This window comes from Papio anubis, chromosome 16 (genome assembly GCF_008728515.1).
Source record: "Papio anubis isolate 15944 chromosome 16, Panubis1.0, whole genome shotgun sequence".
In the NCBI taxonomy this organism is placed as follows: Eukaryota; Metazoa; Chordata; class Mammalia; order Primates; family Cercopithecidae; genus Papio; species Papio anubis.
This window is the reverse complement of record NC_044991.1, coordinates 9,385,117-9,399,440: the sequence shown is the minus strand read 5'-3', so window position 1 is coordinate 9,399,440 and position 14,324 is coordinate 9,385,117. Positions and strand designations below refer to the sequence as shown.

Below are 14,324 nucleotides of genomic sequence, written 5' to 3'. Positions count from 1 at the left end.
GCCCAGGCTGGAGTGCAATGGTGTGATGTGGGCTCACGCCTCTGCCTCCCAGGTTCAAGTGATTCTCCTGCCTCAGCCTCCTGAGTAGCTGGTTACAGGCACATGCCACCATGCCAGGCTTGTTTGCTTATTTTTGAGTAGAGATGGGGACTGCCCGTGTTGGTCAGGCTGGTCTCGGCTCTGACCTCATGACCACCGCCTTGGCCTCCCAAAGTGCTGGGATTACAGGCATGAGCCACTGCAGCCCGGCCACGCCCGGCTAATTTTTGTTGTTATTGTTGTTTTGAGACCAAGTCTTGCTCTGTTGCCCAGGCTGGAGTGCAATAGCGTGATCTCTGCTCACTGCAATCTCTGCTTCCCAGGTTCAAGCTATTGTCCTGTCTCAGCCTCCTAAATGCTTCAAGAGGATTACAGGTGCACCACCACACCTGGCTAATTTTGTATTTTTTAGTAGAGATGGGGTTTCACCACCATATTGGTCAGGCTGGTCTCAAGCTCCTGACCTCAGTGATCCGGCCACTGTGGCCTCCCAAAGGATTATAGGTGTGAGCTACCATGCCGGCGTTGGCCTCCTAAAGTGCTGGGATTTAGGGCGCGTGCACTTACCCACCAATTTTGTATTTTTGGGGTTAGGGTTTTGTCATGTTGCCCAGGCTGGTCTCAAACTCCTGGGCTCAAGTGATCTGCCTACTTCGGCCTCCTAGTGTTGGGATTTTGGGTAAGCCACCATGCCCCATCAGTACCCAGTGCTGTATTGCAGTCTTAGTCTCAGGCTGCATGACAAATACCATAGACTGGATGGCTTAAGCAGTAGTAGCACCATCTCACTGATCTGGGGGCTGGAAGTCCAAGACCAGGGTCCCAGCATGGTCAGGTTGTTGGTGAGGGTTGCCTTTCTGGTTTATAGATGGCTCCTTTCTTGCTGTATCCTCACCTGGCAGAGAGAGAGATCATCTCCCCAGTGTCTCTTATAAGAGCACTAATTCCATTCATCAGGGTTCCATTTTCATGACCTAATTATCTCCCAAAGTCCCCACCTCCTAATACCATCAAATTAGGGATTAGAGATTCAACATACGAATTTTTTTTTTTTTTTTTTGAGATGGAGTCTCGCTCTGCCACCCAGGCTGGAGTGCAGTGGCGCGATCTTGGCTCATTGCAACCTTTACTTCCCAGGTTCAAGCAATTCTCCTGCCTCAGCCTCCCAAGTAACTGGGACTATAAGCATGTGCCACCATGCCGGATTAATTTTTGTATTTTCAGTAGAGACGGGGTTTCACCACATTGGCCAGGCTGTTCTCAAACTCCTGTGCAGGGGCCTTTGAAAACAGTATGCTGAGAATAGATAGGGCTCAAGGACAGTATCTCCAATTGAACTTTTAATGAACTCCCGTAGGCGCCAAGAAGGCGGGCAGATAAAGAAGAGCATAGAAACAAAGAACTGAGTAGAAGGTTACATCTGGGAAAAGAAAGTTTGTTTTGCATTGCATTCTTTCTGCTGACGTGGGGTTTATGAAGTATAAATAAAGTGAGGCGGAGGCTCTGAGCGCGGCCGCCATGTTCTCTGTGTGTCTTTGTCTTTTGTGTGTTCTTTCATTCTCTACCACCCCCGGCACGGACCCCAACACTCCTGACCTCGGTGATCCACCCACCTTGGTCTCCCAAAGTTTTGGGATTACAGGTGTGAGCCACCGCGCCCAGCCTCCTTTCAGCCCTTTTCTCCAAGCCTCCTCACCTCTGGTTGGGGTCCCCCAAACAATTGAACAAGTTGGTACCAACTTGAAGAGATAGGAGGCTGGTGTCCCGCTGAATCCCCATTGAATGATGGACAGTCCTCTTCAAGGATATGTGTTTGTTATTTCACCAGCAACCTGGGGTGGTGGAATCACCAGACCATTTGCCACCTAGTTCACTTGAGGCAAAATGCAGCAATCCAACTGGCCTCAGCATCCTCATCGATGAAATGAGAATGATAACCATGGTGGTAAATGTGATAAGTTGTCAAGGGTGTTTCATTGTAAATTGCCTAGGGGGTGTGTGAACTGATACACACACACACATATATGTGTGTATATATATAATTTTTTTTTGAGACAGAGTTTTGCTCTTGTTGCCCAGGCTAGAGTACAATGGTGCAATCTCGGCTCACTGCAACCTCCACCTCACGGGTTCAAGTGATTCTCCTGCCTCAATCTCCCGAGTAGCTGGAATTACAGGTGCCCGCCACCACACCCAGCTAATTTTTGTATTTTTAGTAGAGATGGGGTTTCACCACATTGGCTAGCCTGGTCTCGAACTCCTGACATCAGGTAATTCGCCCACCTCAGCCTCCCAAAGTGAGCCACCATGCCCAGCCTGACATTTATATTTATTCGGCCTTCACTACATGGTTTACAGACATTATTCATTATAATCCCCCACCCCCTGCCATTTTTTTTTTTTAGATGGAGTCTTTGTCGCCCAGACTGGAGCGCAGGGGTACAATCTCAGCTCACTGCAACCTCCTTTTCCAGGGTTCAAGGGATTCTCCTGCCTCAGCTTCCTGAGTAGCTGAGACTACAGGCGCACTGAATCACCATGCCTGGCTAATTTTTGTATTTTTAGTAGAGACAGGGTTTCACCATGTTGGCCAGGCTGGTCTTGAACTCCTGACTCAAGCAAGCCTCGCAACTTGGCCTCTCAAAGTGCTGGGACTACAGGCGTGAGCCACCACGCTCATATTTCATTAAAATCCTTAAGTCAAACTTTACGTGGATGCAGTTTCCTGATCCTTATCTTACAAATGAAGAAATTGATACTGCTAGATTGCCAAGGTCACACAGCCAGCGAGTGGCAGGGCTGGGGACCTTGGTCCTCCTAATAATTGCCTTAGTGACATAAGCACCACACCATCCAGCCTCCCTAAATTGCCAGGCGCAGCCTCTCACTGCCTCTAGCCCATGATCTTGCATCTATCCCAGGTGTCTTAAGGGTTGATTTCCCACTAAACAGCAGAAATGTCTGATGGCCACTGAATTCTGTTTTCAGATCTGGACAAAAGCATCTACCTTCTTCATGCCAGAGGCTTTCTTTTTTCTTTTTTTTTTTTTGGCAGGGTCTTGCTCTGTCGCCCAGGCTGGAGTGCAATGGCGCAATCACGGCTCACTGCAGCCTCAGTCTCCTGGGCTCAAGCAAGCCTCCCACCTCAGCCTGCTAAGTAGCTGGAAACACACACCTGTGTCACTACACCTCACTAATTTTTTGATTTTTTCTAGCGATAGTATCTCACAGGCTGGGTGTGGTGGCTCGTGCCTGTAATCCCAGCGCTTTGGGAGGCCAAGGTGGGTGTATCATTTGAGGCCAGGAGTTCAAGACCAGCCTGGCTGACATTGCAAAACTCCATCTCCATTTTAAAAAAATGCAAAAAACTTAGCTGGGCAGGGTGGCACATTCCTGTAATCCCAGCTACTCAGGAGGCTGTGGCATGAGAATCGCTTGAACCCGGGAGGCAGAGGTTGCAGGGATCCAGGATTGTGCCACTGCACTCCAGCCTGGGTGACAAAGTGAGACCTTGCTCAAAAAAAAAAAAAAGAGAGATGGAATCTCACTGTGTTGCCAAGGCTGGTCTAGAACTCCTGAGCTCAAGGAATCTTCCCACCTCAGCCTCCTGAAGTGCTGGGATTACAGCTGTCAGCCACCTATAATCCCAGCACTTTGGGAGGCCGAGGCAGGAGGAGGATCACTCGAGTCCAGGAGTTGGAGACCAGACTGGACAACATGAGACCCTATCTCTACAAAAAACTTTAAAAATTAGCCAGGTGTAGGGATGTGTACCTGTGGTCTCAGCTACTTGGGAGGCTGAGGCCAGAGGATCATTTAAGCCCAGGAGCTGGAGAGCTGGAGGCTGCAGTGAGCCATAATCATGCTACTATCCTCCAGCCTGTGCAAGAGAGTCAGATCCTGTCTCAAAAAAAAAAAGGTAAACACAGCTCCGGGTTCTTGTCTCTCCTAGAACTTACCACAGTGCATTTAAATATTTAAAATTTGGTTCACTGTTATATCCCCAGTTCCTAAGATTGTGTCTGGCACAAATGCTTGTGGAAGATATAACATTTGTAAAGATAAAGTCTGCCAAGCTCACAGCTGATCTGAAATAAATTAAAAATATATACACGTGTGTATGTGTGCATGTGTGTAAAATGAAGAGGATTAAGAAGGAAATCTGAGAGAACTCTTGAGAGAGTCCTCCAGGAATTAATGGGGCAGGTAGTGATAAATGAACACTCTTTGGATCATGAGCTATGGATTCAAATGTAGGCTCTTCACCAGTCCTGAGGCAGTATCATGGATATGCATAGCTGGTCTGTCTGGTTAATCTCCCCTTACCTAGTAGGCCTTCTAAGCAGCCTCAAATCCTTTCTAGAAATATCCCCGGCAAAGATTCTCTCCTTGACTAAACTCTAGGCTCCCCTGAACTTTTCAACTAGGCCTTGACTTTTGGACTTCTGTGTTCATCTTTACATTGTCCAGTTTTTTGTTTTGTTTTTAGGGACAGGGCCTTGCTCTCTTACCCTGGCTGGAGTGCAGGTGGCATGATCATCACTCACTGCAGCCTCAAACTCCTGGCCTCAAGTGATCCTCCTGCCTCAGCCTCCAGAGTAGCTGGGACTACAGGCGCATGCCAGCTAATTCTTTAATTTTTTGTAGAGATGGGGTCTCACTATGTTGCCCAGGCTGGTCTTGAACTCCTGGGCTCAAGTGATCCTCCTGCCTAAACCTCCCAAAGTGCCGGGATTACAGGTGTGAGCCACTGCCCCTGGGCCACCCTGTCCACTTTTGGTAAGAATCCTGCTAAGTTGGTTTAGCTAGACTCCCCCATTCTCCAAACCTGATTGTCAATATCTTTTTATTAATATTATTATTTTTTGAGATGGAGTCTCACTGTGTCTCCCAGGCTGGAGTGCAACGGCACAATCTTGGCTCACTGCAACCTCCACCTCCGGGGTTCAAGTGATCCTTCTGCCTCAGCCTCCTGAATAGCTGGGATTACAGGCACCCACCACTAAGCCTGGCTAATTTTGGTATTTTTGTAGAGACGGGGTTTCACCACGTTGGCTAGGCTGGTCTTGAACTCCTGACCTCAGGTGATCCGCCCGTCTCGGCCTCCCAAAGTGCTGAGATTACAGGCGTGAGCCACTGCACCCAGCCCTGATTGTCAATATCTAATCAGGTTCCTCATTCTCCACAATCCCTCAGGTGATGTGTGATCACCTTGGCCTGTCTTCAGCCAGAATCTTGTTAGATGGGTTTACGCCAGAATCCTCTTTTATCTCTGATGCAGTTTCCTATGCATTGGCCCTCAATCAGTGGCTTTGCTCCTTCCTTATAAATTCCCATTGCCCATACTGAATTCTGAATTGAGCCCAAATACTCTCCGCGACAGCAAAACCCACTGCAGTGGTCCCTACATCCATCATGATGCCAATAAAGTCGGCCTTATACTCTTTAACAAGTGTCATTCAATATTTTTTAACATCCTATACATAAAACTCCAGCCAAGCGAGGTCCTGATTTTCCTCTGTGTCTCCAGTTCCCATCTGTGAGAAGGGTTTTGGGCAGCCTTTCATGAAAGCACCTGGAAGCCGGAGGGGGGGCTTTTGACACAGATGGGGAAGGGCGGAGGCGCTGGGTTTGAGCAGCATTAGCCCAGAAATGCAGAACTGCCACAGGAAACCCCCCTAAAAGGCAGGACACTTTTAAAGAAAATAAAGGTGAATTCCAGGCTTGAGATTTCGACGGGGAATGGGGCTTCTCCGACTCGCCCACCCCCTTCTCCCCAGGTGCGCAGCCCGCGCCGCCCACCCCGGGCGCGGCGAGGCGACGGGAGCCGCGCTCTCTAGGACCCGAGGAGGAAGAGCTGCAGGGAAACGGTGCCTCCAGCGGGTGCTGCCGCGAGCGGCCGGCCGAGGGGCTGGAAATGAAAGTAAAGCGCTCCAGAGCCACATGGACGGAGCTGCCGGGGCGGCGGCGCCGGGAGCAGGATGCGGCCGCCCGTAATTAAATAACATTTACTCTTATTATTACTAATAATAATAACGTAATCATACCTCTAGTCATAGCATACCATTTATCGGGCTCGGCGCAGGCCCGCGGGGAGCGCAGCCCGGCGGAGGTAAGTGCTTGGCGCGGCCCGAGCCCCGCGGGGCAGAGGTCGGGGCCACCGCGTCCGGGACCGCCCGCGCGCGAGGGTTCGGGGACGCCCGGGCCGGGCCGGGCTGGGCTGGGGAAGAGGCGCAGAGAGCCCTGTCCAGGCCGGGGCCGCGCGCTGGGCCACCTGGAAAGTGGGATTTTGCAAAAAATAAATCGTCTCTAAACCCCCATTTCCTTCCTCCTTTTTGGGGATCCCGGTCCCCATGCCCTGCCCCAAAGTTTCAAAGTTACCGTGCGGCCGGGGGCACCTGGCGCTGGGGAGACTCGGCCGCCCCTGCAGCCCCCAGGAGGTGTCTTGAAATTTTCGTGGGGCCTCTCTCTTCGGCGTCCGGAGCTTCTGGGGCGCCCAGATGCTTTGCCGACCCCGCGCAGAGGGTCTCGGGGGCTGGCAGGGGCGTCAGTGGCAGGGCCCCCCTTCCTTTTGTGTTCGCCTTGGCCCCGCAGCACCCGCAGTTGGAGGGGCCGCGTCGAGGGCCGGGGAGCGGGGCCGCCCGACGGGCCGCCCCTTTCGGCTGCGGCGGCCACGCGAGCCCGGGGATCCGGGGCCTGCAGCCGGGCCCGCGGGAAGGGGGCGGCAGGACAGGGGGGCGCGGTCTGGGCCTGCTGGGCAGGGGGGCGTTTCCGGTCGCAGGATCAGTCTGTGGACTCCGAGGCCTGTAGGAGGCCCGCGGCAGTCCAGGGAATGCTAAGGGGCTGCCGATCCCGGCTCTGGCGTCTGGGGAGGGGGCGCCCTGACGGGGCTGGGGGCCTGGGGGTCGCCGACCCCGGCCTTATACCCCCATCCTGCCCGCAGTGAGCCTGAGGGCCCCCCTCCGGGCTTGCTCCCTCCTCCTTTCCCCTCCTTTCTCCTTAACTCTGTCTGTTTTGGGTGTTTATAAGGCGCCTGGTTGGGGGGACTTTCACAGACAAAGCCGTTTTCCCAGGGGGAAAAATAATCATAAAAACAGCTCACTCTGATAGAACCCGATGGCCGTGTTGCCAACAGGGAATTGAGGGGGAAGACTAGGGGGCTAGGGCCCTGCATGGGGAGTCTGGGGACTCGAAAGGGGACTGGGCGTGAGTGGGGAGCTGGTGGTCAGCGGTTTTATTTCTCGGGTTGCTAGCTTTGGCATCAGACTTTGAACCCCAACTTCTTGCCATATTCTTCAGCATCTGCAGTTCAGCCTGATGAAAATAGCAGCATGCAGATCCTTGAATTTTCACACAAATGAGATAATTATAGTACATATAGCAACTGTGTTGGACACAAAATGCTGGCGGATGGAATCTTTAGTTCTACTACCAATACTTCCCCCACACACGTACAGCCATCCCCTCCGTGGTGGTCTTCTTTCCAAGCATGTTCACCTCCCACAGAAGTTGGACTGCAAGGTGGAAATGACACCTGGTCAACACTCGGATGGAGCATGTTTGAGAAGTGGGGAGACTTAAGGTGGGAAGAAAGAGCCTGTCCAGGAGGGATGATGGGAGAGAGACTTTGTTGTCCCTGAGCTGGGATAAAGTTTCTGTTCCGTAGGTGCTGTGTGTTCTTAGCTGCTGGCTTTTGTATAGGTTAGACAGGAATGGAGGTTTTGGTAGATTACTGCGGGGCTAAGAAGCTTGGTGGGATGCGCTGATGTCTCCAGTCTTAGTAGGAAAGCTGAGACGTCGGTTGAGACATGGATAGAGAATCTTGAAAATAATCCCTCAATCTGAAAATAATAATCCCTTAAATATCACTTTTTAGTTTATAACAAAAGGGCTTTCACATGTGTTGGCTCATCTGTCCTCCATAGCAACTGTGTCAGGTAGACATTTTCCAGATGAGAGACCTTAGGCCGAATTGTGAGTCTTGCCGGAAAGTCAGATAGCAGAGGTAGGATTCCCACCCAGTTTTCTGGCTCCGAATCGTCACCCTTTCCCAGAGTCCTGGGCCACCTTAGCAAGTTACTTTTCTTTTTATTTTTTATTTTCTTTTATTTTTTTGAGACGGAGTCTCGCTCTGTTGCCCAGGCTGGAGTGCAGTGGTGAGATCTTGGCTCACTGCAAGCTGCACCTCCTGGGTTCACACCATTCTCTTATCTCGGCCTCCCAAAGTGCTGGGATTACAGGCGTGAGCCACCCTGCCTGGCCTTCTTTTCATTTTTTATTTTGAGACAAGGTCTCACTCTGTCACCCAGGCTGGAGTACAGTAGCACAATTGTAACTCAGTCTGCTGGCTCGGCTCAGGCAATCCTCCTGCCTTGGCCTCCCAAAGGGATAGGGTTACAGGCATGAGCCACCAAACCTGGCTGCTACAAGTTACTTTCTTTGTTTCTTTCTTTTTTTTTTTTTTTTTTTTGACAGAGTCTCACTCTGTTACCCAGGCTGGAGTGCAGTGGCAGGATCTTAGCTCACTGCAACCTCTGCCTCCTGGGTTCAAGTGATTCCTGGGCTCAACATATCTGGATTCAAGTGAACTCCTGGGCTCAACGTATCTGCCCACCTCGGCCTCCCAAAGTGCCGGGATTACAGGCGTGAGCCACCTTATGCCCATCTGCAAGTTTTTTGTAATTTTTAGTAGAGACAGGGTTTCACCGTGTTAGCCAGGATGGTCTTGATCTCCTGACCTCGTGATCCGCCCGTCTCGGCCTCCCAAAGTGCTGGGATTACAGGCTTGAGCCACCGCGCCCGGCCTGCAAGTTACTTTTCAAGTGCCCCTTGTGAGATGCTGTGGGGCAGGTTTGCAACTGACTTTGTCATTTATTATCTGGCTGGAAAGAGAAACTTCACTCCAGTGAATCAATGAGAACACAAGAATTATGGTGTCAATGCAGTGGGAGTGGAGAGAAGAGAGCTCAAGGTTACCTGAAAAAGTTAGAGAAGTCTTCTTCTAGGAAGTAGAATTTGAACTTGAAAGAATGGGGAGGCTTGCCAGGGTGGGTTAGCCACAATTGCTTCTGTGCTGGAAGGTTGACTTACATTCTCTGTAATTGTTATAGTAGCTCCATGAGGGGTAGGCACTGTAATCTCCATTTCACAGATGAAGAAATTGAGAAACACAGAATTTGTGTGCCCAGCCCAAGGTCAATCTGCAGGATTTGAATCCAGGCCTTCTTGACTCTTGAGTGTGCTCCTGACCTCTGCACCACCTTCCTCTCAGATACGTAAGCAACAACAGGGACTGGCCTGTAATCCCAGCACTTTGGGAAGCCGAGGCAAGCTGATCACTTGAGGTCATGAGTTCAAGACCAGCCCTGGCAACATGGCGAAACCCAGTCTCCACTAAAAACACAAAAATTGGCCAGCTGCAGTGGCTCATGCCTGTAATCCCAGCACTTTGGGAGGCCGAGGTGGGCGGATCACGAGGTCAAGAGATTGAGACCATCCTGGCCAACATGGTGAAACCCCGCCTCTACTAAAAGTACAAAAATTAGCTAGGTGTGGCGGTGCATACCTATAATCCCAGCTACTTGGGAGGCTGAGGCAGGAGAATCGCTTGAACCCGGGAGGCAGAGGTTGCAGTGAGCCAACATTGCACCACTGCACTCCAGCCTCGTGACAGAGTGAGATTATGTCTCAAAAAAAAAAAAAAAAAAAAAAATTAACTGGGCATGGTGTTGGGTGCCTATAATCCCAGCTACTTGGGAGGCTGAGGCAGGAGAATCTCTTGAACCTGGGGGGTGGAGGTTGCAATGAGACAAGATCATGCCACTGCACTCCAGCTTGGGTGACAGAGTGAAACTCCGTCTCAAAAAACAAAAACAGAGACCAGATGGTCTGAATTAGCAAATGCAACTAGGGTAGCACTGTCAGCAGGCTCCCCAAGACCAAGGAGTTCTCCTAAACTGGCTCTGTGTCCCAGGGCCCCGCGGGGCTGGCCCAGTGAAAGCACTCTCAATAGGTTTCTAACTGCAGAAAGCAGAAGGGCAGTGGAAGGAGGACCGGTCCCTGAGCGTGGGGATTTGAGCAAGTTTGGTTCCTTAGTGCCTGCTAGGTGCTGGCTCAGCACCCTGGAGGAGCTTGGAGCTTGGGATGAGATAGATATGGACCATTAATCTGAGCTTCCCAAGGACAGGAAGTGGGTCTGATTCACCCTCTGTGCCTCCAGCCCCAGAGGCAATGCCAGGATGACACACTCAGCCATTGTGTTGTCAAATTGAATTATGCCCCAGCGTAGAGGAGGAAGGTTTATTTTGCCCAGGAGTGGAAGGTCTTCCTAGAAGTGCCATTTGAACATCTGAAAGATAGGTTGAAAAGCCAGAGAAAGGGTGTTCTAAGCAGAGGCATTGAGATGGACAAAGGCAGGGATGTATAAAGAAGAACAGGTCACCTGGTACAGCCACAGTCTAGTGGGCAGATATATGACTTTGAGTTCAAGTCAGGCTCTGCCATCATGATCCTTTTGATTCTCTGGGCCTCAGTTTCCCCTTCTAAAAAGGAGCCCTGAGATCTGATGATATTTAATGATAACCCATGCCTGGGGATTAGGATAAGAAACTCAGATGAAGGGAGCTAGAAGTGTTTAAAAATTTGTATTAATTTAGCAATCACTGGACCAGCAATTCTCTAGGCCCTGTTGCAAGTCCTTTTTCCTAAATTAGCTTATTTAATTTTTTTTTTTTTTTTTTGAGACGGAGCTTTGCTCTTGTGGTCCAGGCTGGAGTACAATGGCGCAATCTTGGCTCACTGCAGCCTCTGCCTCCTGGGTTCAAGTGATCCTCCTGCCTCAGCCTCCCGAGTAGCTGGGATTACAGGTGTCCGCCACCATGCCCAACTAATTTTTGTATTTTCAGTAGAGACGGGGTTTCGCCATGTTGGCCAGGCTGGTCTTGAACTCCTGATCTCAAGTGATCGATCCTCCTCGGCCTCCCAAAGTGCTGGGTTTACAGGCATGAGCCCCCACGCCCAGCCTTTACTTAATTCTTTCAACAGCCCTATAGGGAGGCACTATAATTATCCCCATTTTACAGGTGAAGAAACTGTGGCATAGAGAGATTCCATGAAGTGCGGAAGGGGCAGAGCTGCAGAGCCAACCCAGGATGTCTGGCTCTAGAGCTGGCCTGGTGTGGGCCTGGGAAGGAGCCTCAGGGGAGACCCAATGTTATTCAGACAGCAGGTGTGGAGGTGCTGCAGCCCCAAGCTGGAGGCTCAGCCTGGGCTGATGATGGCTGTGCGTCAGCTCCCAGGAGCCTGCACAGAAGTCAGCTCCTTTCTTTTTTTTTGAGACAGAGTCTCCCTCTGTCACCCAGGCTGGAGTGCAGTGGTGTGATCTTGGCTCACTGCAACCTCTGCCTCCCGGGTTCAAGCTGTTCTCCTGTTTCAGCCTCCCAAGTAGCTAGGATTACAGGCACATGCCACCACACCCAGCTAATTTTTTTTTTTTTTTTTTTTTGTATTTTTAGTAGAGATGGTGTTTCACCATGTTGGTCAGACTGGCCTCGAACTCCTGACCTCGTGATCCACCCGCCTCGGCCTCCCAAGTGCTGGGATTATAGGCATAAGCCACCACGCTGGGCCTGAAGTCAGCTCCTTTCATCACATTTCACGGCCCCTGGAAAACAAGCTCGTTTTCCTTCGTCTGTCAGCACCAGCTACAGACTCCTTCCCACCGAATTCATTCCCCCCAGGGAGACTGTTTCTTTGCAGGCGTGTTGGTTGTGTTGGTGCCCGGTCGGTTGTGTTGGTGCTGTCTCCCCACCAGGCTATGGAGGCCCAGAGGGAGGGACATTCAGAACCCTTGTTCCCTTAAGAAACATCTGGTAAAGGCCGGGCGCGGTGGCTCAAGCCTGTAATCCCAGCACTTTGGGAGGCCGAGACGGGCGGATCACGAGGTCAGGAGATCGAGACCATCCTAACACGGTGAAAACCCGTCTCTACTAAAAATATGAAAAAAAAAACTAGCCGGGCTCGGTGGCGGGCGCCTGTAGTCCCAGCTACTCGGGAGGCTGAGGCAGGAGAATGGCGTAAACCCGGGAGGCGGAGCTTGCAGTGAGCTGAAATCCGGCCACTGCACTCCAGCCTGGGCCACAGAGCGAGACTCCATCTCAAAAAAAAAAAAAAAAAAGAAAAAAGAAACATCTGGTAACTTCAGTTCTGCAGCATCACAGCTCCTCAGCATCAGAGGCTGAGACACGAGCTTGGTGGTGATCGTGGGGATACGATCACCCATATAGCAGCATATAACACCCATATACCAGCAGCCCCCATATAGTTAACACCACTGTATACCAGCATCGTGCTTGACATTTCCTATGCATTCTCTTATTGAATCCACTTAACAGCTCTTCAAGGCCGGAGCAATCATTGGCAGCCCCATCTTGTAGATGAGGAGCCTGAGGCTCAGAAAGACTAAGTAACACTTCCGAGATCACACAGCTGAGGTAGAGAAGGGAGTCACATGAAGCCACTGGCATCCGAGGTCTTAGCTGCCATGCATGAGACAGCCTTCAAGTTACTTCCCGTTTCCTCGAAGCTCTTTTCTTACCAGTCTGGAAATCCTAACTACCACCACCATTTGTGTCCTGCTGTGTCCACAGTCTCTCATTAATTGTCATGACAGTCTTTCGAGGTAAGGTAAGAGGTGTCCCTGTTTTTCAGAAGAAAAAGACTGAGGCATCACCCCACCACTGCTCTTCCTACCCAGTCCACACTGTGGTTTGGGAGGGGAACAGGGTATTAGATTCCCTGAGACCAAGAACCGTGTCTTCTGATTGGTTTGTGTTACTGAAGTGCTGGGGTCGGCTGATGATCATTCCTTGAGCACTTCCTGTGAGGGCTGCAGGGAAGGTGGGGGCTCTGGCCCTCCTGGGGTTTTCAGAGGTCGCCCTGGTTCAGCTACGCCCTTGCTCCCTGGAGCATCCCTGTGTCATCCCTCTCCCTCCACAGGCTGAGGAATGCAGGGCAGGGAGCCCAAAGTCCTGAATTTCATTCCCAACTCCTGTTCATGCTGGCTATATGATGGAGGCACGATTATTTTGTCATTCTTGGCTTCTGTCTCCTTTTCTGTGAAATGGCCGTACTGATCCAGTCAAATCTGTGGCAGTGGTTGCAGTTGTGATCATTTAATAGCCTTCAGAATATTCCTGAATCTTCTTCACTGTCTGCCTTGATCCAGGCCTGGACTACTGCAGTAGCCTCCTAACCAATCTCCCAGTATCCTCCCTGCAGTAGCCAAAGGATCTTCTTGCAAAATAAATAAGCCCCTGTCACTCTTCTGCTGAAAAGTCTCCTGCAGTTTCCTGACACATGCAAAACACAGCCCTGGCTTCCGGCATGGCCTGTGAGTGGCTCTGGGACCAGCCTTGTCTGCCCCTTGCACTTTGCCTCCCACGTGGCTTGCCCTCACTCGGGCGCTGCAGCCACGCTGGCCTTCTGAGTTTTCCTGGAACATTATCAGCTTGTTCCCACCTCGGGGCCATTGCCTGTGCCCTGTCCCCTGCTAGGTAGGTGCCCTCTTACCCCACCTCCTATCTTCCATGACTGGCTCCCTGTCTCTCTTAAATGCTAGCTTCCCCCTAACGGTCTTCCCTAAACTCCCAGTCTGCTTTCTTTCTTTTTTTCTTGTTTTGAGACAATCTGGCTGGAGTACAGTGGTGTGATCTCGGCTCACTGCAACCTTGACCTCCTGGGTTCTAGTGATTCTCCTGCCTTAGCCTCCTGAGTAGCTGGGATTAGAGGTGCCCACCACCACACCCGGCCTAATTTTTGTATTTTTAGTAGAGATGGGGTTTCACCATGTTGACCAGGCTGGTCTTGAACTCCTGGCCTCAAGTGATCCGCCCACCTCGGCCTCCCAAAGTGCTGGGATTACAGGCGTGAACCACCGTGCCCGCCCCTAGTGTGCTTTCCATCACTCCATGCCACGCTTCCTGCTTCAGCTTCCTTGTGACTCTGATCTCTATTTTTACTTGTCGTGTGCATTTCATGCTGGTTTATTTGTCTTCCTGCCCATGGATGACAAGCTCCACCAGGGAAAGGACTTTATTAACCATGTTCCCCTAGCACCTGGTAGATCCCCTTTGCACTAAAAGTGCTTCATGGTTATTTGTTGAATAAATGAATAATAGTAGCAGGTTGGCCACAGAATAGCCCTTGCCAAACAGCCCACGACTGGGCAGGGAAACTGCAAAGAAATCAACATGGACTGACTGAAAACTTACAGGATAATTATGTCT

The 14,324-nt window shown here is 51.0% G+C and overlaps 2 protein-coding genes across 4 annotated transcripts in view; one reads left to right on the top strand and one right to left on the bottom strand.

Moving 5' to 3' along the window:
• The window catches only part of RANGAP1 (Ran GTPase activating protein 1), a 53,950-nt gene extending 47,352 nt beyond the window's left edge, over positions 1-6,598 (bottom strand). Inside the window, exon 1 of the mRNA XM_031656262.1 lies at positions 6,421-6,598. The gene's annotated coding sequence lies outside the window, so the exon portion shown is untranslated. The remainder of the gene's footprint in view (positions 1-6,420) is intronic.
• Positions 5,723-14,324, top strand: part of ZC3H7B (zinc finger CCCH-type containing 7B) — a 64,292-nt gene continuing 55,690 nt past the window's right edge. Inside the window, exon 1 of one of the 3 annotated variants that reach the window (XM_021921598.2) lies at positions 5,723-6,032. In XM_021921598.2, the coding sequence (XP_021777290.1) occupies positions 6,021-6,032 (12 nt within the window). In that variant the 5' untranslated portion in view covers positions 5,723-6,020. Of the gene's footprint in view, positions 6,152-14,324 lie in introns of all 3 variants that reach the window. The other 2 variants (XM_021921599.2, XM_003905600.5) reach the window with 2 other exon arrangements.